The 26,033-nt window shown below is 57.4% G+C and overlaps 2 protein-coding genes across 2 annotated transcripts; one reads left to right on the top strand and one right to left on the bottom strand.

Moving 5' to 3' along the window:
* The first annotated feature begins 1,393 nt into the window (after nt 1-1,393).
* LOC117645860 (innexin inx2-like) lies at nt 1,394-2,695 on the top strand. Its single transcript, XM_034386383.1, has one exon. The coding sequence runs from the start codon at nt 1,394-1,396 to the stop codon at nt 2,693-2,695; it is 1,302 nt and encodes a 433-aa protein (XP_034242274.1).
* Nucleotides 2,696-20,299: 17,604 nt separating this feature from the next.
* Nucleotides 20,300-23,569, bottom strand: LOC117648621 (kelch-like ECH-associated protein 1B). Its single transcript, XM_034391236.1, has 4 exons — nt 22,996-23,569; nt 22,049-22,210; nt 21,803-21,964; nt 20,300-20,673 (listed from the first exon to the last, which is right to left on the bottom strand). The coding sequence occupies exons 1-4, from the start codon at nt 23,401-23,403 to the stop codon at nt 20,383-20,385; spliced, it is 1,023 nt and encodes a 340-aa protein (XP_034247127.1). The 5' UTR covers nt 23,404-23,569; the 3' UTR covers nt 20,300-20,382.
* Between the last annotated feature and the right edge of the window lie 2,464 nt (nt 23,570-26,033).

A 26,033-nucleotide genomic window follows, 5' to 3' on the forward strand; every position in this document is an offset into this window, starting at 1 on the left:
AAATCCCCCGGCGGGCCGGAAAGCACCATCAGGCAGAGAGAGAGAGAGAGAGAGAGAGAGAGAGAGAGAGAGAGAGAGAGAGAGAAGAGAGCGAAGAGAGAGAGACGTGCTGGCAGACAGCGTCACTCTCGGAGCCCAAGCGGCGAACGCCTGACGAAGCCAGGGTAGGCAACACAGCGCACAGCACCGCTCGACGGGACTGCTTGCGTCACAGGCGCGCTGCTGCTCCCCGCCCCGCCCCGCCACGGCTGTGCTGACGGCCTGACGGGCAAAGGGTTGCGGCGCTCTAATACCGTCGGATTTGCCTTCCTCTCGCACTAGAGATGAGTTTGCGCCGCCACTCCGCCACTCGGCCCGCCAAGGCCGTCGAGGCCCCGCAGCGGCACGGCAGCGGCACGGCACGGCAGCAGGTAGGTCCAAGTGAGCACCGCGCCGCCGCGCCACGGACCTGCTCAAAGGCGAGGGGCACGCGTGAGCGGCACGTGAGGAGTGGCGAGGGGGGGGGGAGGGGGAGGGGAAGCCGCACTTAGCGACGAGTGTTGCCAACTCCGGCAGCCTATTACAATATTTCCCTATGAAACAGTCGGCTCGCAGTGCGCGAGTGCGTTTGTGGAGGCGAGAAGGGGCTCCCCGCTCTCGCCGCTGTCTGGCCATGCACTGCTTGTGTTTCTGCCGGCGGCTCGCGAGGGCCTAAATGGCCGCCGGAGTTGGAAGTGGACAGTTTTCACGAGTGGGCCAGATGACTCACACTCTTGGATTCTTTGGCTAAATTTATCTAGCACTTGAAAGTGCGGTCCTACTACGCGCGATGAAACTTTCCCCCTTGAAGTGGCCGCAGCCTTCGCAAAAATGTACGAGTGTGCCTGCGCGCTGGAGCGTTTGAGCCGAGCGGTGTGGTTGGGGTGGGCGTGGTGTAGACGAAATTCCCTCAGCTGCGCCACGGACTTGGGTGCAAGAGGGACAGAGCGACGAAGACTGGTGTCGAAATTACGGACCACCTTGCCGGAGAGTGGAATGAAGGCCCGCGCGTGAGGATTTTCGTGATAAAATTACGTTCGACTCAAGGAATGAGGCGTGGGTATAGCAACATCAACAGCGCGGTGTGTCACGACAACTGCCGCAAGCGAAACGCGAAATTTTGCATTCTTACGGTTTCTGTTCGACGTGGTTACAGCGATTTTTCATACATCCTTGCTGTTTGCAATAATCGGCCGGCGAGCGGCATTTGTTTTTTGTTTCGCCACTGTTGTTGTGTGTTGTTGTTGTTGATGGCCCGGCTCGTGTCGCGGTCGCGTCGCATGCCGCTCGCTCATGGAAGGAACAGCCATTGCGCCACCACCTGGAAATCTGATTACATCGGGATTCTAGAAGAGAAATCAATCATTCAGCCAAGATGTCTAATATGCTGGAGCTGTTTAAGCCGCTCAAGAAGGTCTTCAAGATCGATCTGAAGGAACCCACCACGGACAACAATGTGTTCAAGCTGCACTACAGAGCCAGTGTGCTAGTGTTGCTGGTTTGCGCTTCTCTGGTGGGCTGGAAGGAGTACATAGGAGATCCGATAATATGTATTTCAGATCAAAAGATACCGGAGAAGATGATCAACGCCTACTGCTGGACCATGTCAACGTTCACCCTCCCGCGTCGCGCCATAGATCGGCTTGGCGAGGACGCTGCCCCGGGAGTCGGCCTGCAAGACGACGGCGATGAAGAGAAGACGCACAAGTACTACCAGTGGGTGTGCATCTCCTTGTTTCTGCAGGCGATGCTGTTCAAAGTTCCCCGCTCTCTGTGGAGCATTTGTGAGAGGGGCCGTATGAAGAGCATGGTCCAGGATCTGGACCAACCTGTTGTGACCAAGAAAACAGAGAAAGAGCGGAAAGGACTTCTGTTCGACCACCTGAAGTACAGCTTTGGCCATCAAAACCATTATTTCTATCGCTTTTTCTTGTGTGAAGTTCTGAACTTTGTGAATGTGGTTGGGCAAATCTATTACATGGATTTGTTTTTGGATGGGGACTTCATGCATTATGGCACCCAAGTGATGGATTGTGATTGGGACTTGAATGAATGTGATCCAATGTCGAGAATTTTCCCAAAGGTGAGCAAGTGCAACTTCTTCAAATTTGGACCTAGTGGGACATTACAAAAGTATGATGCTCTGTGTGTACTTTCCATCAATATTATTAGCGAGAAAATTTATGTCTTTTTGTGGTTTTGGTATATGGTGGTTGCAACTATCACTGGTTTCATGATGGCTTACCGTGTCTGTGTGATGATGTCTTTTAGGCTGCGCACATACCTTCTTTCCTGTCGTGCTTGGCGATGCCAGTTTCGCATTGTAGAGTCAATCTGCTACAGCTGTGAAATTGGTGACTGGTTTGTTTTGTACCAATTATCCAGGAATATTGATCAACGTATTTTTGTGGAGCTATTGAGGTCTATTGATTTACATGTTTTTAGCTCTTGTGTCGGTGCAAACCCTTGCAGGAACTCTTCAAGGAAGGTTCGATTTCGTGACGAAATTGGCGAAAGTCTGGAACTCCCTGAGAAGGCTGTGCTTCCAGAACCTGTCAAGGAACCAGAGAATCCCGAATCCTCAGAGGATTTGAAAAGTGATACCTACAAGGTCAAAGTGGTTTCGTTAGATGATGTTGAGAGTGGTCATGCTTACTGTTTTGTGAAAGCTAATTAACATTTCCAACATTGGTTTTATTTTGACAATTAGTAATACATTGTTTGTATTAATTGTATAGTTAATTAACATTTCCAACATTGGTTTTATTTTGACAAGTAGTAATACATTGTTTGTATTAATTGTATAGTTAATTAACATTACCAACATCGGTTTTATTTTGACAATTAGTAATACATTGTTTGTATTAATTGTATAGTTAAGTGTTTCAAAATAGTTTAAAAAAATATTCTACTTAAACTGCTCCAAGGCAAGTCAAAGACTGATCCTGGACTGTCCTCGTAAAGAGGAAATAATTTAAGTGGACTTGCAGTGTATGGTTTTTTTTTTATTATGACTAACGGTTGTGCATGAGATGTTCCTTCTTTAATATAATGTTTTGTGGATGTTGGTTTGAAATAACCAACTATGAATCTCCACCAATGTTTTGCTTCATTTTAATATAGTTTAGCTATTCTTTGTACACACTTCTGTTGTATGTGTGTTGTTTTGTTTTACCACTGTATCAAAGTAAGAAGTAACCGGAAGTAACAGTTGTTCAGATCATCCCTGTAAGGTTGCAAGTAAACTGGTTTATTTTATTAATAAAAAAATTAAGACTTATGCTGTTTTATTAAGATTTCCTTTAATAATACCTTTCCATGATTTAATGAATTAGATCTTAATGTCTCTTCAGAAATTACTATCATAACATTCATTACAAAAGTAACAATCTCTAAGTTGAGCGGTTCCACTTGGTGCTCAACAATCCGCAGCCATTGTTTCAGACATTAGCGAAGTAATTTAGCAGCACACTGCAAAAACCCTGTTGTTTTCATGACCTGGTACACACTTCCTGCACTACATATTCTGACGATTGTGGATTTACGTTAATTTAAACCAGTCAAGCACCTCTCTGCAGTGGATTAAACATAGTCTAGGAATGGCATCCTACTTTTCTTCTGAGAGCCTCCACAGGGACGGAGGGCCATTTGACGTCTTGCCCAGAGATTCTTATCTCGTGGTTACTTTGCGAACTCTGATGCGGGCGTGGGTGGTGCTTTGGTCCTCCAATCCGCCTGATCCAGGACAGGTCGAGTGGGAGCTCGGTGGGAAATTTAAATTTGCAGTCCGCAGGGAAGGTCCCTTGCAGCAGACTGAGCGGCGAACGCCTGACGAAGTCGAGGTAGGCAACACAGCGCACAGCGCCGCTCCACGGGACTGCCTGCGTCACAGGCGCGCTGGTCTCGATGCATTGCAAGGGAAGCGAGATGCGATGCAATTAGCCAGGAATGACAGAAAGAGAGAGGAGGGGGAAGCAGTGGGTGAAACCGCGGTGCTCGGGGGTAAAGGGGGCGGGGTGGCTGGTGGCATCAGCACCACAAACGCCCTCACGGCTGAGTGGCTCCGCGGCCTCGCCTCCGCTTGCTACGCTTGCCCCGCTTCCCGGCCAAGTCGGACCTGCTCGGACTCTGCCGGGCCAGCGGGCTAATTACCCTGAAACACGTCCGCGGCCTGACTTGACCCGCCCTGGCTCGCCCTGGACCGACTCAGCGGACTCCAGCCGAGTCCAGGCTCCAGCCGGCTGGAGACGAGAGCCAAGGGCGGATCCAGATACGGGTTGGAAGGGGGGGGGGTCTCAAAAGTTGCCTAGCGACGGGAAACCGGGGCCTGTTGCCTTCCATGCAGGCAGCTAAAGGGGGGGGGGGCAATGCCTGGATCCGCACCCGGTGTGAGCGCGGCGGCCGGGGAAGGCCCAGCCGGGGTGACCACCGCGACGCAGGCCTGGCAGGCAGGAGCCCCTCGTGCGGACGGTAGTTGATGACGTGATCGGGGAGGCTCAGGCCGGAGGCTGTGTGTGCACCCTGCAGCAGTTAATTCTGAGGGTGTACTGAGTGGCTGCAGCGCCCCCGCCCCCTCCCCACGAGGCCGCTAGCTCCTACTCACTCGCTCCCCCTCGCCGCCCGCACGGTCCGCACCGCCTTGCCCGGCCTCCGCCTTCGCAGATGCATTATTTAGACGAGGCCAGGTTATGAGGGCCGGGCCGGCCTGCGCTCGCCTGCGCCTGCAAGGGGCACACCTAACGGGCTTTCAAAGGGCGGCCGTGGGGCCGCAGGGCCGTCCGCAGGGCCGCCCCAGAGGCCGCTGGACGCAGTGCGGGCCGTGCGCCCGGCCAGCCAGGCCGTGAGCCACCTGGGGGCTGAGGGCTCGCCCAGACAGGACAAGGCGGCCGGGCCGGGCCCTCCACAGAGTCTCCAGGGCATCTGTAATGGAATCTTGGCGAGGTTCGTCTTGTCGGACCGAGTCCGAGTCATTAGTGGAGACCTCAAACTTTGTTGCAGCCCGGGCCGGGCCGCCGTGCTCCGCCGTGCTCCGCCGGGCTGGAACGGGACGGGACGGGACGGCCTGGGCGGGGCGCTGCGCCGCCGGGCTGGAACGGCCGGGCTGGAACGCCGCCGATCCCCGAGTCCTCCAAGTCGGCCACAAAGCGGGCCGCGTTTTTAACAACGGGATTAGCCGGTGGCGGAGAGGGAAGAGGGGAATTTGGCGTCGGAAGTGCGCGGCGGGCGCGGCGCGGCGCACTCGGCCGCGAGGGTAGAGGCGTGCAGGCCGCGGCCAGGTGCTGCGTGCTGCGTGTGGCCAGGGCGGCCAGGGCCGAGGCCGTGAGTCGCGTATTCCGTTTGATGTGACGGCTGGGGCCGAGGCGGGGCCGCGCCCGCCCCCACGGGGCTAGCTCGGGGCTCAGGGGCTTGGGGCGTGGAACGTAGCACCGCTCTCATCCCCGCAGGCAGGGTGGGCAGGGCGGGCACGGCGGGCAGGGCGGGCACGGCGCCTGCAGCGCAGCGCAGGCAAGCCGGCCGTCCAGCGGCGCTATCCCGGCTATCCCGGTGTCAGACCTGGAATTACCTCGCTCCCCGTGTGATCGCCTGGATCGCCCGCCACTGCTGCTCCTCGCCCGCAGGGCTGCGAAAACCAAAAACCACACGCAGCCGCCGCGCCCCGGCCGGGGTTCGAACCCGCGCCAGTCCGCCGGGGGCGCCGCCACTGTTAATTTCTTTCACGACCCGCTCGCCATTTCCATTTCCACGTCCGCGCGTCCTTCGTCCTTCGATCAGGCTCCAATTACAGCGGGCCGCCCTCTCGCTGCAGACTGGTTCCGAACTGGTTCGTCGCTCCGTCTCTCGCGCCCCTGCGGCAGGCGGCGGCACGCGGCGCCACGCCCTGCGAGTGCGAGAGAGGCGGGGCCGGGCGGGGCGCTGTTCGGAGCCAGCCGGCCGGCCCTTTGAGCGGCGCGTTGTCCGGCGTGGCCTGGTTGGCCTGGCCCGGCCATGCAGGGCGTGCTTACCTTTGCCCCTCATATTTTCTTTCAATTAAGCGCTGGCCGCGCTGCCGTGCGGTGCGCGGTGCGGTGCGGCCCGTGAGGCTGCCCGTCGCGCGCCACCGCCCGGCCCCGCCCGGCACACATCTGGAGCACGTCTGTTTATTCAGAATGCCGTTCCCACGTGTCAACTGGGTTCTCGCCGCGCCGGCAGGCTCGTTCCGAACAGTGTTACGTCGCTGCGTCTCTCTCGCACTCACGGGGCGCCCCGTAGGGGTGCGAGAGAGACAGAGCGACGAAAGCACCGCTCGGCATCAGCCTGCCGTGCGTGGCCGTGCGTGTGTGCGTGCGTCGGGTGGAAAGGGGCAGAAAGGGGCGCTGCTTACTCACCGGCCACTACTTGCCACGGAAACTCACATTCGTTTGTCCGCGCACCGCGTTTGCCAGCGTTTGCCCTTTGCACACCGCGCCGCACCGCGCCACTGGAATTGCTGTTGCCGCTACGCGCCACGCGGTGCGCGGTGTGGCGGACCGCGCGTACGCAAATAAATGTGTGGATTCAGGGCGGGAACGTCGCTGGACAAGGATGATAATGAAAATGCCGCAAAATGAATAACAAATCCAATTTGGCCGCTTCGGCCTGTCGGTCCCGTTCCGAGCCGCGGCTGGTTATTCTTCGGTGCGTTGCGGTTCTTTTTGCTGCCCTCCTTGGCCGTGTTCTGGATTTTCTATTTTCGGTCCGCGGTGCCGAGGCCTGGCGGGCGTGGCCGAGGCCGAGAGGCTGCGCCATGCTTGCCCTGCTTCTCTCCTTGATGAGGCCGCGTCCTGCAGGCTAGTCAAGGCTGCAGCGCTTCGGCCTCGGCCAAGGACGGCCACGGAGGGGGCAATTTGGGTGGCCGAGGCGCCGGCCAGGTAGGCAGCCCATCGGGGCGAGCCAGCCCGCCTCACAGTGGGCCGGACGCGTTTTCAGCTCCAGAGTCGCTAAATGGGACTCGAACCGAACGTGTGACACCACCGATGGATTGCTCTCCAAATGAGGAATCCGTCGGTGGGGTCACACGTTCGCTTCGAGTCCTGTTTAGCGACTCTGGAGCTTGAAACACTTCCAGAGTTTTGGCCGCGTCTACAAGTCTTCTGGCCCAGCCACAGCCCTCTGGAGCGATTCCGAACCCGGACAGAGTTTCGTCACCCCGTCTCTCTCGCACCCCAGCGAAACGTCCCACGAACGCGAGAGGGACGGAATCCCGGTTCGAAACCAGCCTCGCTGGCCCCGTCCCACTCCAGCAAAGCCGCTCCAGTAAAGCAAGCAAAGATCGCGAGGCCCTGCCAGATGTAAGACTCCTGTCGCATAAAATAACTTTGACGGCGGGGTGGCGCGGCGCGGCGGGGCGCATTGGAGATGCGGGCTTGGGTCTGCCTCCGTCTTCGCCTCTGCGCCACGCCGGGCACGCCGGGCACGCCGAGCTGGGAGAGGGGGTTCTTGGCGGCGAAGTGCAGCCCGCCTTTGCCTCGGCCTTGCCGGGCCTTGCCGCGCCGCACTGGTTGCGCCCTGCGAGGTGCCGCTGGGGCAGCGACGGCAGCGACGACGAGATGGAGGGAGAGGCACAAAGATGAAAAAGGGAAGGGATTAACACGCGAAGGCGAAGGCCACCCTGCAGACGCACCGCCAAAGCCGCCGCAGCGGCTCGGTGGTTCGGTCGCGCTGTCTCTCTCGCACACAGGGGCGCCCCGTTAGGGTGCGAGAGAGACAGCGCGACGTGGTGCTGCGCGGCACCAGGCTGCCGACGCAGTGCGATATTGCGTTGCCACGCCACACATGTGCTCCGCTGCGCCGCTGCTCCGCTGCTCCGCTTGCCTCGTCCCGCTACGCGCCCCGCGACGACATGCCAGCGATGAGTGCTCAGTGGCTTTGCCCGCAGACTGATTCCGAGAGTCGTTTCCGTCGCTCTGTCTCTCTCACACTCATGGGGTGTCAGGTATAGGTGCGAGAGAGACAGAGCGACGGAAACGCCCCCTCGGAATCAGTGTGCTGGCTCTGCCCTGGAGGGCTTGCGGGGATTTCCATTAGGGCCGAAATAAAACGAGGAACAGGGACGGAGGCGGGTACCGCCACCGCATGGCCGCCGCGCGCAATGAGCGCGCGTAATTCTTCATATTATTGCTAGTTTAAGGTTGGCTGCCCTTCCGCTTCACCCCCCCCCCCCCCCCTCTCACACACACACTCAGCTGGCGGTACACTTTTAATACTTTAATGCCACACGGTTCGTTTTTTTATTTATTTTTTTCGAAAAACCTACCTAAGGATCCGAAGGATTAACGATTTTTTTTAAAAACAGCGAGTGCCGTCCAGTGCACTGTTCCAGGCTGCAGTTTCGGCAATGCAACTGAACCTCATCCGAACGAACAGACGTAAACAAACTGCACAAATAATCGGTTTGCTTCCGATTTATGAATTGGTGTCCTCCGCGTGCGCACTGTGGGGCAGGGCCACTGCAGGATCCGCTGAACCCTCTTCTCTCCGCCCTTCGCCCGCCTTCGCCCTTGCGGCCTCTGCAGGCAGGTGTAGGAGGGCGTGCCACAGCGACCCTGCTGACGCGAGCAACCGGTACGTCGCCACGCCCCGCCACGCCGCGCCACCGCGGCCCTTTGGCGGACACGTGAGCCAAGCCACGAGTCGGGGACTCGGCGTGCTGTACCCTGCGTCGGATAAGCCTTGAACACCACTTGCCACTTACCCAGACAACTCGATCACCCCCGCCCCCTCCTCCACCATCAAACAGAGGCATCGAACGGCACTGCGCTCTCGCCATTTTGCATACGAAATCCCCGACGAGGGATACGGGGCCGGGCACGTGTGTGTGTGTGTGTGTGTGGTCCGTGCCCGCGCCCTCTCGGCACGTCTACCTGCCGAGGGGATCCGAAACGTCGTTTCATCGCTCTGTCTCCCTCTTGCCTCCCCTGCTAGGCTCCCCTTCTTTTGAGAGAGAGTGACAGAGACAGAGCGACGAACAACTGACTCTTCGGAATGAGTCCGCTGCCGGGTCGCGCGCACACCGTCGCAACTTGTCGGCGTTCGCATGACAGTTTGGGTCAACGCTAACCCGTTGGCAGTACACGGCGGGCGCTGGGCGCGGAGTGGGCGGTGCTGCCTGCATGAACCCTTCCCGCCAACCCCTCCCTCGCTCCCCCTCCCCTCCTCCCGAATTCTGGAATTGAAGGCCCGCGGCGTGTTCGTGCCAGCAATAACTTGAACCAATGTGGCGTTCCGCTCCTCGTCAAATAAAGTGCCGGGCCCGGTGTTTCTAATAAAGCCCGGATTAGAGGGTCGCTCCGCCGCGGCACGGCGCGGCAAGGCACGGCGCGGCAAGGCACGGCGCGGCAAGGCACGGCGCGGCAAGGCACGGCGCGGCAAGGCACGGCGCGGCAAGGCACGGCGCGGCAAGGCACGGCGCGGCAAGGCACGGCGCGGCAAGGCACGGCGCGGCAAGGCACGGCGCGGCAAGGCACGGCGCGGCAAGGCACGGCGCGGCAAGGCACGGCGCGGCAAGGCACGGCAAGGCGGCGCGGCAAGGCACGGCGCGGCAAGGCACGGCGCGGCAAGGCACGGCGCGGCAAGGCACGGCGCGGCAAGGCACGGCGCGGCAAGGCACGGCGCGGCAAGGCACGGCGCGGCAAGGCACGGCGCGGCAAGGCACGGCGCGGCAAGGCACGGCGCGGCAAGGCACGGCGCGGCAAGGCACGGCGCGGCAAGGCACGGCGCGGCAAGGCACGGCGCGGCAAGGCACGGCGCGGCAGGCGCGGCAAGGCACGGCGCGGCAAGGCACGGCGCGGCAAGGCACGGCGCGGCAAGGCACGGCGCGGCAAGGCACGGCGCGGCAAGGCACGGCGCGGCAAGGCACGGCGCGGCAAGGCACGGCGCGGCAAGGCACGGCGCGGCAAGGCACGGCGCGGCAAGGCACGGCGCGGCAAGGCACGGCGCGGCAAGGCACGGCGCGGCAAGGCACGGCGCGGCAAGGCACGGCGCGGCAAGGCACGGCGCGGCAAGGCACGGCGCGGCAAGGCACGGCGCGGCAAGGCACGGCGCGGCAAGGCAAGGCACGGCAAGGCACGGCGCGGCAAGGCACGGCGCGGCAAGGCACGGCGCGGCAAGGCACGGCGCGGCAAGGCACGGCGCAGCCTGCGGCGTTCTCGATGGCGCAAAGGACACGCCGCTCTAGAGATTATCAACTTCGGCCCCTGACTACTATAGTTGCTCCTCATCAGGCCCTTCTCCTCCCTCTCTCTCTGTCTCTCTCTCCCGCTCGCCGTTTGCCGTCGGCGATGGATAAAGTTCCCTGGCACCCAATCCCACTCAGCGCGGCCGCCACCTGTACAGTACAGTCGCGAAAAGAAGTGGCCGCGGGTCCAGTGCGCGGCGAAAGGACAATGGACCGCCCTCCCCCGTGGCTGCGAGAAAGGACATCCACAATGTCGTCTGAAAGTAGCCTCCTGCCGTGCTGTTCACCTCCAGCGCCTCTTGGAGCTCTCGGAGCTCTTCGACGGAGCAGCCAAAACCGAGCGGGAGACTTCCTGCGACAGTCCGGCGGGGCGAGGCTGCGTGCCCCTGAGCGCTTCGGCCCTTCGGCCATTACCGACGCGCTTCCGGGCGATTCCTGGCCGTTTCCGGTCCAGCTTGATGGGCCATCTGCCAGCGGCACGCGGACGCTGGAGCGTTGTGGCCCGCTGTGGCGCCCGCTGTGGCGCCCGCGCCTCGGGGCAACACCGCAGCCTCCGGCGGCAGGCCGGTTCCGAGAGTCGTATTCGCGGCTCTGTCTCTCTCGCACCCATGGGACGATGACGGGACGCGCCATGAGTGCGAGAGAGACAGAGCGACGAAAATGACTCTCGGAATCAGCCTGCAGCCTCCGAGCGCCCGGCCGGGCGGGCCGCCCGCCGCGGCAGCGTGTGTGGCGGCACTGCCTACCCTCGGCACCGCAGGCGCTCCCGCCTGCAGTGCCTGCCCTGCGGCAGCATGCGGTGGTGCAGGCCGCTGGCCTTGGTGGCGGCCAGGCCGTCGCAGCAGCGGGTGAAGCGGTTATGCTCCGCCACATGACTTGGATTTCCAGTGTGCGGTAACCTGGCCCTGAGGTCCGCAGGGAATCCAGTATTGTGATGACAACCGGCCTCCCCCCTCGCTCGCCACATGGTCACACATCACCGCGATGTTGCCGAGCGGCACGCCGAGCGGCGCCTCGGCGCGCCGACTTTTAAATCGATTCGTCCTCATTAACGGGCATCAGGTGACTCCGCGTCAGCGAGTCCCCGACTCTGGATGGAGCCCCAGCTGGTGGACTGGAAGTACCTCACCCCACCTCCCCAGCACGTGTCGCTACACCGCCCGGCACACCGCGTGCATCGCGCAAACCCGCGCCGTCGCCGGGCCGACAGCTAAGACAGCCGCCTCCGCCACACCGGGCCGACGGATGAAAAGCGAGTCCTTGGAGCGCGCGCGCCAGCCCGGGGTCGAGAAAGAGCGAAACAGAGATAGAAAGCAAAAGAACAGGCTTTGACTTTTTTCGCGCCATTCTTGGTCCTGCCGCGTTGCCGCGTTCTCTCTTTGAGGGCGCCACACGCTAAGGAAAGCCTCTTGCCCTTCTGCCCTCCTCGACCGCCTCACCTGAGGCCGGCCGTGCCTTGGGCCTTGCCGCGCCCCGCCGCGCCCCGTCGCCACCAGCGCTGTAAGATAATTACTGAGAAACACATTTCATTTCAACTTGTTTCCCCCTGGCGCTGTCTGTCTCCGTCCCGCTCGCACGACGCCTCCGGGTATCTGTGTTTCTCTTTCTCTCTCTCTGCTCCACACGGTGCCTGGCGGGCGCTGCCTGCTGGACCCACGGACACGCCCCGCCACCGGCCGGCGTGCCCGGCAGGGCAAGGCCCAGGGCAAGGCCCAGGATGGCCCGGGGGCTGCGCGGGGCGGGCCTGGGGCGCCCTGCCAGTAGGGCCTACTTCCGGGCCTCTGGGGCCACGGCCGGGCCGGGCCGGCGTGTCAACCGGGGCCGAGTCCACTGCCGGGCTGGCCGGGCCAGCGCGTCGGAGGCCGGAGCGTGAAAGTTGGCGCGGCCTCGGCCGCCTCGGCGCGGATGACTGCCAAATCCAGTTGATTTGCCGGCCTCATCCCCTCCGCGGTGACACCCCCGGCAGGCTGATTCCGAGAGTCGTTTTCGCCGCTCGCCCCCACGGCAAAAGTACCGCCTGGGATTCCCAGGCGCATCATGGGGAAAAGGGCCTATTTTCCAGGCACCGCCTGGGAATCCCAGGCGGTACTTTTGCCGTGCCCATACGGTGCGCGCCATGAGCGTGAGAGGGACAGAGCGACGAAAACGACTCTCGGAGTCAGTCGGCCGGGCCGCGCAGATGACAGGGCGGCGGCCGAGTTTGTGGGAGTGAAAACACGGCGGCCCAAATTAAATTCAAATCGGCAGGGGAATATGAATAATTAACGCGGGTAAATGTGTTGTCGCTCGGCCTCTAGTATTGCGTTTGTATGACAAATTTGCATGGCGGACGCCGGGCCGCGGTGGGGCGTGGCCAGGCGTGGCCAGGCGCGGCGTGGCCCGGTGGGGAGGGGCAGCGAGGTGTCCACGCTCTGGGCCTCGGACTAATGGTCGGGTGGCAGCGGCGACCGCGCCAACTAGGGGCGAGGAAACGCTGGCCGGTTCGGTATTCGAACCCGCGACCTTCGCCTCGGTCCCAGCCGCGAGCACGGACGGTGTAGGTGCAAAGACGAGCGAGTTGCACTTCGATACGAAATTCTCCTTGTTTACTAGGGGTACGCGCCGTTTAGTCTGGGCGCGTAGTGTGGCTGAGCGATGCGAATTGACATGGTTTGTGCACTTTGGACTTTGCTTGAGAAGACGAAATGTGCATCTTAAGGACTCATATTGAGTGAACTTTAGACCAGGGGTACAAATGGAAGTGATTTTCGTTATCAGAACACCAAAAACTGCTGGGATCAATGCCAAACTCGATTTAAAAATTTTGGTCCAAAATGGGTTAAAATTCGGTTAAATGTGAGTCTGGGAAAAGTTTGAAGGTCATTTTTGAGTTCAGCACAACAAAAACTGCAGGAAACAATATAAAACTCGACTTGAAAATTTTGGTCCAAAATGACCTAATTTGGGATGAAAATATAAGTCTGGAGTCGAAATGAGAGTGATTTTCGTTATCAGCACACCAAAAACTGCTGGGATCAATGTCAAACTCGATTTAAAAAATTTTGGCCCAAAAATTTGGTCAAAATTCGGGTAAGTGTGAGTCGGGGAAAAATTTTGGAAGTCATTTTTGAGTTCAGCACACCAAAAACTGCAGGAAATAATATAAGACTCGACTTAAAAATTTTGGTCCAAAATGACCTCGTTTCGGATGAAAATATAAGTCTGATGGGGCTAAATGGAAGTGATTTTTGCTATCAGCACTCAAAAAACTGCAAGAATAAATGTGCAATTAAATTTTAAAAAAATTTGACCCAAAATGGGTTTAAAATTTTTGGGTCTGGGGACAATTTAGAAGTCAATATTGAAGTCAGCGCACTGAAAACTGCAGGGAAACGCATGACTCTCAAATTAGAAAGTTTTGCCCCAAATTGCGTAGCTCTAGGTGAAAGTGTAGGTTTGGCATTGAAATAAATGTAGCTTTTGTGACTAGTACACTGAAATCTACAAACAATATCTAGACTCAATTTCTGTACATTCCTACACTGTCTTCATGAAGCACCCTCTGTTATCACCAATTCCCTGATGCCACACCAATGTGAATCCCTCAGTCGAGTAACATTCAATTGCCAGCATTGAATCGCTTAATTGGTTACTCGTATGATTGGGTCACTATTCGATATCTCTTTTTTCTTAACTAATGAATTCTCAATTTTATAAGTAATATCTATGAAACATTTGTCATTCTTTCATTGTGAACCAGTGAATAAAAAAATATTGATTGGCATACGTTATCACAGTTAATATTAAGAGAGTCATTTTAGGGTAGGCTGATCTGAACCAGTTAACGGGGACCAATTATTGTCAAATCCAGTGATTCGTCATATAGAGTCCAATGCCAAGGCTACCCAAGGCTTAATGAACCGACACAATTAAACTTACTCAGGTATGCAATACTGAGTAGTACCAGTTATATTAACTTCAGTGAAGTGAAAGGAATCGTCTCATTAAATCCATTCACTAATTCACTCACCGCTCAAAACCTGAGTCGTCTCTTTGAACCCAATATCAATTCAAACTCTATTAGGATTAAATATACACAACCATACATTGATTCTATTAATAAACACATGTTAGTACTTTTGCACTCTTGTCAGCTTGCAGCATTGCAATAGAATGTATTTCTCGAGTCCAAACTAAGTATGCCTGCTAATTTCAACACAAGTTATTTGCATTTCCCTGATTTCCTCTACTATGAGAATTTAAAAAAAAAAGGATGACACTATAGAAAATGAAACAAGTAGATGCCCACAATACAAAAGGTCAAAATAAAAACATTCTTTTTACACTGCTCTGTCAAAGTGCACTGACCTGAAGAAGATTCCCCTCGAAAGGGGGGGGGGAGAGGGGAACGAAACACGTAAATCATTTTCACGGCCATTCTCCATATTTCGCTGTGTTGATACCCTAAAAGGGTTTTAATCATTCTAGAATGTGGAAAAACTATGGCCGATCTCATTTCCAAACCCTTCTGCTCGTTATTTTGTTTTATTTGCTTATTTGCTTCTGTCCCGTATTTGAGAGCCGCGGCCGCAGGTATGAGAAATTCGTGAGTGCTGAGTGCTGCCAACCTAACCATGCTAATAACCTGATTCAAAAGTATGTTTTGAATATTTCAAACGATACTAAACAACGATTTGAAACAAACTCGTGTTGGGGGGTACTAAGGTGACGTTAAATACGAAATCTTGAAACTATAGCTACTGTAGTTGCTGAGAATCGTTGGTGAGTACAAAGTCACAGACAGACAGACAGACTCACGACCAGTCACTTTTCAGCGCGCCCAAACACGGCAAGGGCTTCGCTATCGCTCAGCCAACAAGAACAAACAAGTACAGGGAAAACAGCTGCACGACAAAAACCTGAAAAACGGCCATCCGCCGTGGCGCACAGCTTGAACCCTTCGAGGACAAAAGGCGGCAAACCAGGCTCACCTTTTTCTTGCTGTGTTTGTTCCTTTTTGGCCGTAACTCCTTGCGATATTCCCCCTCGGCACGCACGGCCTTGCTTATGCTAATCAGAACCTCGTCCCGGTCGCTGGACGCCGCGCGCCCCGTGTGGGAGAGAGAGGGAGGCAGAGCAAGAAATACAGGCGGATGGATTCAAAGTATGCTTTCAAAACTCACGGCTGATTTGTCCCGACGCTGCTTCTGATCCCATTAATGATTCAGAGCACCCCCTCCCCTTTTGGCGCCCCTGCCGCGTCGCGCCGCTCTGCCGCGCCTCCCCTTGATGTGATTTTCGGCAGGTCTGTTTGTGCTAGTTCTTCGACACCGTGGCGGCGCGGCTCGGCGCGGCTCGGCGCGGTCCTCGTCCGCGGGAACCCGGCTAGTTCCGAAGAGCGTTTTCCTCGCTCTGTCTCTCTCGCACCCATGGGATGTTCCGCACCGGGGCGGGAGAGAGAGAAAGAGTGACGAGGCACTGTCAGCGTGGTGGTGGAGTGCGGCTCAGTTCTGTGGACACTTCATTACACGACCAGCAGAACCTAATTCCGCGAGTGGCCCAGTGCAGTGGCGCGGGGGCCCCCCTTGGGTCCCCCTTGGCGCCCCCGGCCCGAGCCTCGGCCCGCTCGGCGCTCGGCCCCGGCTAGTCCGGCGATCCGCCGAACCTTTGCCAAGTTTCGGCTCCGTTTAAGTTTACCGAGGCCTTTGTGTCGACTGCGCTGCTCGCGCTTCTCCGGGTGTTTCGGTGTTTCGCCGCCGCGCCGTCCCGGGGATGTACAGTGGCGACAACTTCAGTCGGTAATCCCACGCCCTGCAGACTGATTCCGAGAGTCGTTTTCGCCGCTCTGTCTCACTCGCACATGGGGCGACCCGTATACGTGCGAGATAGGCAGAGCGATGAAAACGACTCTCGGAATCAGTCCTTTGGGGTGCCGAGGCGCCGAGGCTTGGCTGCCAAGCCGCCTGCACCGTGCAGTCTCCACAGTGTAGGCGACGGGCGGAGCCGCGAAAAGATGGAGCACCTCCTGGAGGAGTCTTGCCGCGCGGTACCGCGACGACCAGCGCTCTCGTCGCTCCGCCATGCACCTCCTCCATCATCTCTCTCGCACTCACGGGGCGCTCCCGAAGGTTGCGGTGGGAGCGCAGTTCGAAATCAGACCTCAAAGTCAGAGACAGTCGAAACAGTCACGGACAGTCAGTCTCAAGTCACATTCCACTGCACCCCTCGCAAGGTTAATCGCAAGATCGCTCCCTGTCGCGATGCGCGTTCCGGTCACCGAGTGTCTCGTCGTCACCGTGACGCCTGGCAGTGTCCCCCCCCCCCCCCTCTCCGGGGTGCGAGCCGGACCGTGCCTGGACTAGGGATGTCGCCAATTTCGCGCTCTATTGAAGGGAATAATGCGTCCGCGCTGCAGCGCCTCGCAGCGCCTCGCAGCGCCGCCCCCAGGTGCGCGACAGAATGGCCAGAATGCTGCACCGTCCTCTCCTTCCGCCTTTCGGCCGCTGCACTTTTTTATCCCTCCAATTTTATTCTGCCATGCACCGCGCGCCGCGCGTCGCCCCGTGCCGCCTGCCCAGGCCGGCCAGCGGACTGACTCCGAGTCGCTCGTCGCTGTCTCGCTCGCACCTGTGCGGGACGCCCCTGGAGTGCGAGACGACTCTCGGTCTGGCGCGCTGGCAGTCACGTGGGCCGCCGCGCCGCTGCCCATTGGCCGTTGCCGCTGGCGCCGCTGGCCCGGCACAAGGGAGGCGGGCAAGGGATGAAGGATAAGGGCGTAGGGCCAAAGGGCTGCTGCACTGCTGCACCCGGGAGAAGGCGTTCTTCATGTCCATCCCGGTGTCCCTGCCGGGCTTTGTAGCCCTGTCTCTCTCGCACCGCAACCGAGAGCCCTGTGAGTGCGAGAGAGACAGCGACAAAGCGATCTTCCGAATCACTAGGCAGGGACACCGGCAATGGCTTGAAGAACGCCTTCTGCCTCTCTCGCACCCTCACGGAGCGCCCCGTGGGTGCGAGCGAGACGGAGCGTCTCCTCCGAATCCCTCGGCTGCTCCGTCCTCGCCTTTGCGAAGCTGTGGGGGCTCGGCCATGTGAGAAGCGGCAGCAGCAGGCGTTGGTCCAACTGACCAAGCAGACATGCATTTCAAAATCCTGAGACCCTACCCCGACGTCATTTCCTGGCGCTGGAAAATTCGCTGTTTTATTGACAGTTCCATTACCTCGACGCGAACCCTCTGGCCCGGATAATTTCTCATACATTAGCCTATTTTCTTTTCGTCGCTGGAAGGATGACGTCACGGAGTTCTCCTCGTGGGGAGGCTTCTGAAAGGCCTTGCCATTTTTTAATTACCTGAGGGCTGTTGTCTCCCCGACGCGAGGCAGGGCCGGGCCCGGCCGGCGGGGCGCGCGGTGGGCTCAGGACCACGTTAGGAGCGCCCTTTTTCTTTTTTTCTGGAGCAGCCCGCCCGCTGCCGGGCGAGTCTGTCTCTCGCAACGGTGCTGGGCGCCCCATGAGTGCGACAGAGACAGAGCGAGCCTGCTGGAGCGGCCGCAGAATACACACGCGGGCATGCCGGGGCACTGCCAGGCCGGGGCACTGCCAGGCCGGGGCACTGCCAGGCAGCCGCGGCAAGTCCGTGGCGCTTTCCCCCGAGTTTGCTTTAACCGCAAAACAATTTCCCGGGAAACGGTTTAATATGTAAGCCGACCTCCTCGTCGCTCTTCCTCGCCTAAAAGCAGCGCCCTCGCCAAACCCTGGAAACGCGCTGAAATAATCATAAAACGTCATAAATTTGAGATCCAACTGTCGGCTTGGCCGTAACCCCTTTTCACGGCGAACGAGGCAGGAAAACACGGCGGCGCAGCCAGCCCGTCGCCGGCCCGATTTCCAAAGGCGTAAAGCTGATTACGCGAGACGGCCGCTTGGCTTTTGTATTCATAAAGACTAGATCATTTCTCCTCATCGACGAACCGGCAGCAGCCGGCGGAAACATCGCCATCGCCGACTTTGGCCATAACGGGGCCATCACGCCGGAGAGGTAGGCAGCCCAACGCGCGTGCGCTGCGGGTGGCGGCCGCAGTGCGCCAGAAGACCGGTGGAGGCGGCCTAAACTCTAGACGCGTTTCGAGCTCCAGAGCGTTGCTACACATGACTCAAACCGAACGTGTGACCCCACCAATGGATTTCTCCTTCGGAGAGCAATCCATTGATGGGGTCACACGTTCGGTTCGAGTCTCATTTAGCGACTCTGGAGCTCAAAACGCGTCAAAAAGTTTGGCCGCCTCCACCGGTCTTCTGGCTCACTGTGCAATGTTTGCAAGACCATCTGAGGCATGATCAACGAATAAAAGCGAAAGAAAATTGTTTTCCCGATAAATTCAACAACTTTCAAACCTGAGCTCGGCGAAATCGGACACGGCTCGGCGGCCGATCGGCGGCTCCAGGAAAGGGTAGCTGGTAGCTCCGCCGGCGCGTCGGCACGCCGCCGTACCGCAGATTATAAACTTTAAGCAATGCAATCTTCGCCACTGCCATTATGGGGCGGCGGGCGTGCCGGGCGGGCGGGCCGGGCGGTGCGGCTCCAGGTGAGGGGGGAGGAGTGAGGGAGGGGGTTCCGGCCCAGCATCACGCATTCATGAGCGAGTCTCCTTGCCACCCTCCCGATCCCCCAGAACCCTCGGCGTCATTGTATCAAAACCGCCTCCCAAGTGTGTGTCGGCGGTGTAATGGCCGGGCGGGACACTACACTGGCGGCAACAAGCACGCCAAGCACGGCGTCATGCTGCGCGGGGGCGGGGCGGCGCACGCAAGGCACACGCCTCCTGCCCGGCCGCGCCCCAAACACGGCAGTCTGTCCTTGTCGCACTGCAGGCAAACATGGACTGGGCCACCACACTGCAGGCGCACCCGGACCGGGTCGTCCTTCCGAACGACGGCTTGTCGGGGCGGCGAAGTGTCCCCCTTGTCTCGGACAGTGCCGGGCAGGGCGCGCGGTGCGGCGCGGTGCGCATATGGGTAGGAAATAAGCTCATCGGGGTGCTTCCGGGAGGCAGGGCCATGGCAGGGCGTAACTAGCGCCAGGGCCTCGTGGGGCAGGGCAGGGCAGGGCAGGGCAGGGCGCCTCGGCGGCCAGCACTGGTGCCGAACGGTGCTCCATCGCTGCCTCTCTCGCAGCCCCGGGCCGCCCCGTAGGTGCGAGAGAGACAGGCTGTTGGGCAGCGCAGGGCACCTCGGCGGCCAGCGCGGGATTCCGCCCGGCCGGCCTACATCCATTCCACGCCCATTCCCATTTCCAAAAGTTTCGCTTCATATTTTATGCGGGCCGTTCCGGTGAGGAGATGAAGTGAACAAAGGGGGACGCTGCGTGGTGGCGCGGGCCGGCTCCAAACAGTGCCGCGTCGCGCTGTCTCTCTCGCACCTCTGCGGAACGCCCCGGGAGTGCGAGAGAGACAGAGCGACCCTTGGGGGAGGGGGCAAAGCAGCACTTTTTGCCTACTTGCAGGAGCAAAGTATGGCTTTTGCCTACCTTCCAGGCGGCTATCTAGGTAATACAGGGGGAGGGGGCAAAACCCCCTTTGCCTCCTCACCCCGCCCCTGTATATCTGCACCTGATTAGCGACCCGCAGATTCGACATCGACTCGTACTCGACACACAGCCCCCTCCCCCTCTCCCACAACCACCCCCTAACCTTGCCGAGCACTAATTTGACGCGGAACGCCTTAACACCTCCACGCCACACCATATCGACAGCACGCCCAACTTTGAGTCCTCCGAGAGCCAAATCGTGTCACTACTAATCTTCGCTCTGGATGGGGCGCCGGAGTGCCGCCGGCGCCGCCGTCCGTTGCGAAGCCACCAGACTGATTCCGAGAGTCGTTTTCGTCGCTCTGTCTCTCTCGCACTCATGGGCGCCCCGCAAAGGCCCGAGAGGGACAGACAGTCGAAAACGACTCTCGGAATCAGTCCACTGGGTCGGATTCGGAGCGGGTGTCCTCCCCGTCACGGACAGATGGCGATGGCGGGGGTGGAGCGGAGGACACCACTTGAATGCCCGCTGAGGCAAGCAGCCAGTACGGGACTCAGGTTTGAGTTGAGAGGGAACACTAGCGGCAAAGTCAGACAAATATGCTTCTGTTGAAAAGATTATAAAAATCAAAAAAGTTGTTCACAAAGCAAACGAAAACAATTAAACAATCACCAACGCGCCAGCTCGTGGAAGACCTTGACATTGACAGAGGACGCGATGGCAAAGCGACTGGCGCCGGCCTCGACTAGACTTGCCAGCACTGGGCTGCTTGACTGCAGCGTCTGCCACTCGTTCGACTTCACCACGGACCCCAAATTGGCCATCACGATTTCACACAGTCGCTTTTTCATGGTGTCGGTGACGACGGGCCACTTGTCGGCCTCTATTAGAATGCCGAGGGCGCGAAGACCGTCCAGCTCCCACAGGCACATCTCGCAGCGTGCCTTGAGTTGCTCCACCTGTAGCCACAAAATGTTGCTCTACTTTAGGGAGACAAATCTTAAAGGGCATTGACAAAGCTGGCTTGTTTTAATGTTGCTGCTGGAGGAAAGAGCGTTCTTTTTTTTTTTTGGGGGGGGGGGGAATATTTTGTATACATACAGGGTGAGTTTTCTCACTGTGTCAATAATTTGCAGGCAGTTTGGGCATCTCTAGGGGACCATTTTTCACCAATGAACTAGTGGGCGCAAACGTCTAGATACGGAGATAATTGGTGTTTTGAATTTGGATTTTGCGCCTACAAGGTAGGCACCCAGTGCCACTGAGGGTGGCAGGACCTGTCGAGGGGGTGTCGCGGGACTAGCAGTACTCGCGGGAGTGCCACTTACCTCGCGGAAGTATCCGTGGAATCCCGCCACCCTCGCAAAGACAGCCGTGAGATCCACTGTAACGGGGGCCACCATGACAGCCCCTTGAGACCCGCGGCAACCCCTCCCAAAAGACATTTGCAAGGTCCGCCGCACCCCTTCGAGACTCGAAGCACCCCTCCTAGACCCGCGACACCCCCACGTGAGGTCCTGCGCCCATCAGTGGCAGCGGGTGCCTACCTCGCAGGCGCGAAGGCCAATTACAAAGCACCAATTATCTCCGTACCTAGACGTTTGCGCCCACTAGTTCATTGGTAGAAAATGATCCCCTTGGGGTGCCCAAACTACCTCCAAATTATTGACACATTGAGAAAACTCACCCTGTATAAGTACAAGAATGAGGTTTGAAAGGGTCAGGCGCGGTTTTCTTGGGAGGAGGGCACCCGGCAGGTGGCTTGAAAAGTAGGCATAAATATGCGCTTTTCCAACCTTGGAAAAGGATTCGTCCCGTAGAATGTATCTTAAAGAACTTTGCAAATTCAAGCTACTGAATTTATGTGTATATTGACCATATGAATTGTTGCCAAAGCTAGTGTAAAATGTTTAAGCAAGTTTCAAAATATTGGGTATTTTCAAATTCAATTTATGACAATGCTATAGAACACTTAAATTGAAACAGTACATTTAACAGTCAAAATCAAAAGTGTAGTCTTAAATTATGATATTTTCACAAGGTTTCAAGGTTAACACAACCTGCACACCAAAGTTACTTTGTACTTACCTGGTATCGCTCAGAAAGACCTAATAACTCAAGCTCGCTTCCTTTCCAACAAATATCTTGCAAGTAGAGGAAATCTAAAAATTTCCCAAAAGCCTCTTTGGATACATCTTCAATGACAACAGTTTCAGCATATTTTTCTTTGAAGTCTCCACAGAACATGGCCTGTAACAAAGAATAAAGAGTGGGGTCAAAACAGGTTCAAATCACGCATTTCCATTATTCTTTGGGTTCACTGATACTACTCACTTTGAACACACAGCTGGTTGCACTCAAAACAGCCTTGTGAGCAGGGAAGTCATGGTCACCAACTCGAAGCTGAATGTCGCAGAGAGGAGAGCCTGAGCGTCGAGCTACATTCAAACTTTCAGTAATAGAGACCCCTCGAAGGACTCTGGGTGCAGCATACACCTTCAAATTATGAAAAACAGAAACTTTAATACCCAGTTCAGGAATATTCCTTGAAATCACATATAATCAAGATGGTGAAATTAAATCTATTCTGCCATTCAAAATCTCTGAGTGATTTCTTAACTATATGTGTATAAATAACTCATCAGTTGCTTCAAAAGTTAATACGCTTTACTTCAAGTCTAAGCAACAAAAAACTGGCAAGGGAATCTATCTTTTTGGTATAGGAATGCACTTATATGAGTTTGAATTGCTCTAAGTTCATTCTTTCGTGACTTGTCAAAAATTTGATGTTTTATGACTTCATTTGAATTTTTAATATCTGTTGTACTCTCAACTAGACTCTTAAATATTATTTTTTTCCAAAAAGGGACAGAAAGCCAGATGCCCCCTATCTACAACCGCTTACCTCTCCAGGGTTTCCTGTGCTGGTAAGCGGTTGTAGATAGGGGGCATCCTCTTAATTTTTCCAAATGTAAAACCTTTAGTAGGTATCAGAGAAACCAAATTGAGAAATTTCCTCACAATCTCTTGTATACATCAGAACCTGAAACGGTTTTCAAATTTTTCCGATCCAATGAAAGATACAGGTAGATGTTTTGCTATCACTCTATTAACAACTCACATTCGACCTTTTTGAGAAATCACCACACCTGACCTAATAACTGGGCAAGGTTCTATTTTTATTTTTACTGAAATTAAATCCTAGCTCGGGTCAGCCCTTAATGTAAGCTTATCTGAATATCTTTGTTAGGTTACAGTGAAAGTAAGTTGAACAGACAAACCCATAGTTTCAATGTGAAGGAAGGCTGCTTCAAGTTGAAATAACAGAAATCCATTATCTTCAGGGTGTCTTTTGTATCCATTTGTGACTTGTCCGGAATAAGGAGCGTCATATAATGGTCATCTTCTCTCTTCGGCGACGGCGAAGTCCATGACACTCTTGACTTGACAAGCAGTTCCCGAGATCTATGACCACTACTAGGCTGACGTAACACACCTTCGATTATCCTTGTTTTTTTATGGTGCAAATGAATATTAAATAATAATTCAGCATTGCAGCGCACCGGGTATGGGCTGCAGAAGTCCGCACGGTCCTCCCTAGGGGGCAGATTGCTCAAAATCTCCCAAGGCACTACACACTCTACTGCAATCACAGGCTCCCAGACCAGATTATTATAGCGCACATCCATTGTTGCTGCCAATCCGTTCAATCGATACGAAAATATGAAGACGAAAACAAATTGCAGATACTAGAGGCAACACATGTAAAGGAACACTGAAGGAACGCAACACAACCACCACCACACCACCAGAAACAACAACAAGCCTCCTGACAGTGCTGCCAACTGCTCGCAGCTGAGGTTCCACAGTGAGCAGTGACACCAACACTGTCTTTGGAAAGACACGGAGGGGAGTGGCGACGCGTGGAGCCTTCCAGAGGGCGGAGGCGGAGGCTGTGCGAAGTGTTAGTGCAGTGTTAGTGGCGGGACGCGGGAAGGAAGTAACACAACAGGGCACGTGCGAACTTTGACTTTGGCGCAGATCAGCCCAGATGTTTTCGTGCAATCATTAATGTCCTCTCCTTTCGGGCGAAGTTGAGTGTGGTCGTTGGGTGAGGTTAGGGTTAGGGCCGTCCTTCGCGCGCAAGCGTCGCTTTCCTGCGAAAACGACCGAGCGGCCCAGGCCCGCCCAGGCCCAGGCCGTCAGGGACTCGAAAGGCTGCATTGGAAATGGCGGTGCCATCTGCGGAGCAGACGAGTGCTGTGCCTCGGACCAGGCTCCGAGTCCGCGGCGCCGCAGCGGGGCAGCGGAGCGCGCCAGCGCAGCGCACGCAGAGGGAAGGACCACCAGGACAGCGCGCCGGTCCCCCGCACTCCACTTGCTCCGCTGCACAGGGCGGCGACGAGCTCCAGCCGCCAATCGGGGAACAGAGGACAGGATTGCTGCGCTGCGACAACGAAAAGGTGTCAGAGTCGCCGATTCAGAGTCGCCGATTCAGAGTCGCCGATTCCACTCGACGTAGCGATCTTGGCCAATCAACGTTCTCGGTTTTGGCGGCCATGCTCTGCTGTTCTCTTTTTCGGATCCGCTCTCGATGGAGTAGGATTACGGAAATGCTCTATTCCCGACCAGCTCAGCCCATGTCGCGCGGAATGTACACACGATTACAGGCTGCCCGCCCCCGGGACCACTTGGGCCCTCAAAATAATTCCCCCGCCCCGCCCCGCCCGGCTCCACTACACCGTTGATTGAGATTCAGCGCGCAGCAGCGCCCGTCCGAGCGTCGCGACGCGTTAATAAAAACGATCCGACCGCAACTACACTATCCGCGCTCCGCGGCACGCTCGGCTTGGCGCGCAAAGCGAGCAGCACGCGGCAAAAATCAGCGCCGACAACAACAACGACAACAACAACAGGAGCAATCAGCGACGCGCGGCGGCGGTTCATGACGTCGCGACGTCCCTTTTTGCAACTTTTATCGGCTCGTCCATCCAAGCTGGCTGGCAGCGGTCACGTCCAGCCAATGCCGTGCTTGTCACTCGCTTGTCTCGCGTGTGCGGGCCGTGGGGCCGTGGGGCCCGGCCGGGGCAGTGTATGGAAATGACTCCCGTGGCGAGGTGCGGGCCGGGGGGGATGAAGAGGGGGGGGGGGGTGAATGCAGCTCGTTAGAGTGTATTGACAGGTGGAGCCCTGCCGGCCCGGCCCATGGCTTCGCCCATGCCCTTCCGACCCCTCCCCCCCCCCCTCCGGCCTGAGGCACAGGGGGCAGTCCAGGCCGGCCGCTGCAGGGGTGTGGGCGGCTGGAAACAGACGCGCAACTCCATTTGCTGGGGCTGGCCACTTGGGCCGCTTTCGACTTTTGGCGCGGCTCGGGAGTGGCCTGCTGCAGCCAGCAGGCTGATTCCGAGAGTCGTTTTCGTCGCCTGTCTTTTCCGCTCCTACGCGGGACGCCCCACGAGTGTGAGAGAGACAGAGCGACGAAAACAACCCTCGGAATCGGCCTGCCGCCCGGGGTGGCGCGGCTCGGGCGCGAGTCTGTTCGCGGGGCTGGTCGCGTAGGCGCGTCGACTGCAACCTGGTTCCGAACAGGACTTTCGTTGTCCAGCCTCCCCTCTCGCACTCGTGGCGCGGGCCGCAAGGATGCGAGAGAGAGCGACGAAAGTATGGTTCAGCGCCAACGGCCGCGCTGTTTAGACGTGTCTGTCTTTTCGACGTGTGTTTGCGTGTTTCCCCGGCCGACCGCTTCCACTCGTTTGTGCGCGTCGAGGGCGGGCGCGGGGCTTGTTGCACAATTTGCGGCTGATTGGCAGTGGCGGGCCGAGCGGCCGAGGCGAGACGAGGGCGTGAGCCGTGAGCGAGGCCGGCGCCAGGGCGGAGGCAGAGCACAGTGGGCCGAAGGCCGGCGTAGGCGGCCGAAACTCTAGAGACGCGTTTTGAGCTCCAGAGTCGCTAAACACGACTCGAACCGAACGTGTGACCCCACCAATGAATTCCTCGTACGGAGAGCAGTCCATTGGTGGGGTCACGCGTTCGGTTCGAGTCCCATTAAGCGGCTCTGGAGCTGAAAACGCGTCCGGGATTTTGACCGCCTCCACTGGCCTTCTGGCCCACTGTGCAGAGGCCTCGGTATTGGACAGCGCGCGTCACGGCCGTGTCACGCTTGCCAAAGTTGGCCAGTCATGCCCGGCAGTCATCGGGATCCAACTTTGGGGCCGCGGCGCGCGTTCGGCGCTCGGCAGGCCCGCATGCGCGGCGTGGAGCCAGGTGGAGCGGCGCGGCGGGGACTCGGACAGGGCTCCCACACTGGGGCCTCCGCCCT

This window comes from Thrips palmi, unplaced genomic scaffold, assembly GCF_012932325.1.
Source record: "Thrips palmi isolate BJ-2018 unplaced genomic scaffold, TpBJ-2018v1 HiC_scaffold_10, whole genome shotgun sequence".
NCBI classification, from domain to species: domain Eukaryota; kingdom Metazoa; phylum Arthropoda; class Insecta; order Thysanoptera; family Thripidae; genus Thrips; species Thrips palmi.

Excerpts from the sequence above, each read along its gene's own strand:
- LOC117645860 (XM_034386383.1), top strand. The coding sequence starts at position 1,394 with ATGTCTAATATGCTGGAGCTGTTTAAGCCGCTCAAGAAGGTCTTCAAG.
- LOC117648621 (XM_034391236.1), bottom strand. The coding sequence starts at position 23,403 with ATGGATGTGCGCTATAATAATCTGGTCTGGGAGCCTGTGATTGCAGTA. Across the intron at positions 22,211-22,995 it reads CCTTCACATTGAAACTATGG|GTGTATGCTGCACCCAGAGT; the intron begins GTTTGTCTGTTC and ends CATAATTTGAAG. Across the intron at positions 21,965-22,048 it reads CAACCAGCTGTGTGTTCAAA|GCCATGTTCTGTGGAGACTT; the intron begins GTGAGTAGTATC and ends TCTTTGTTACAG.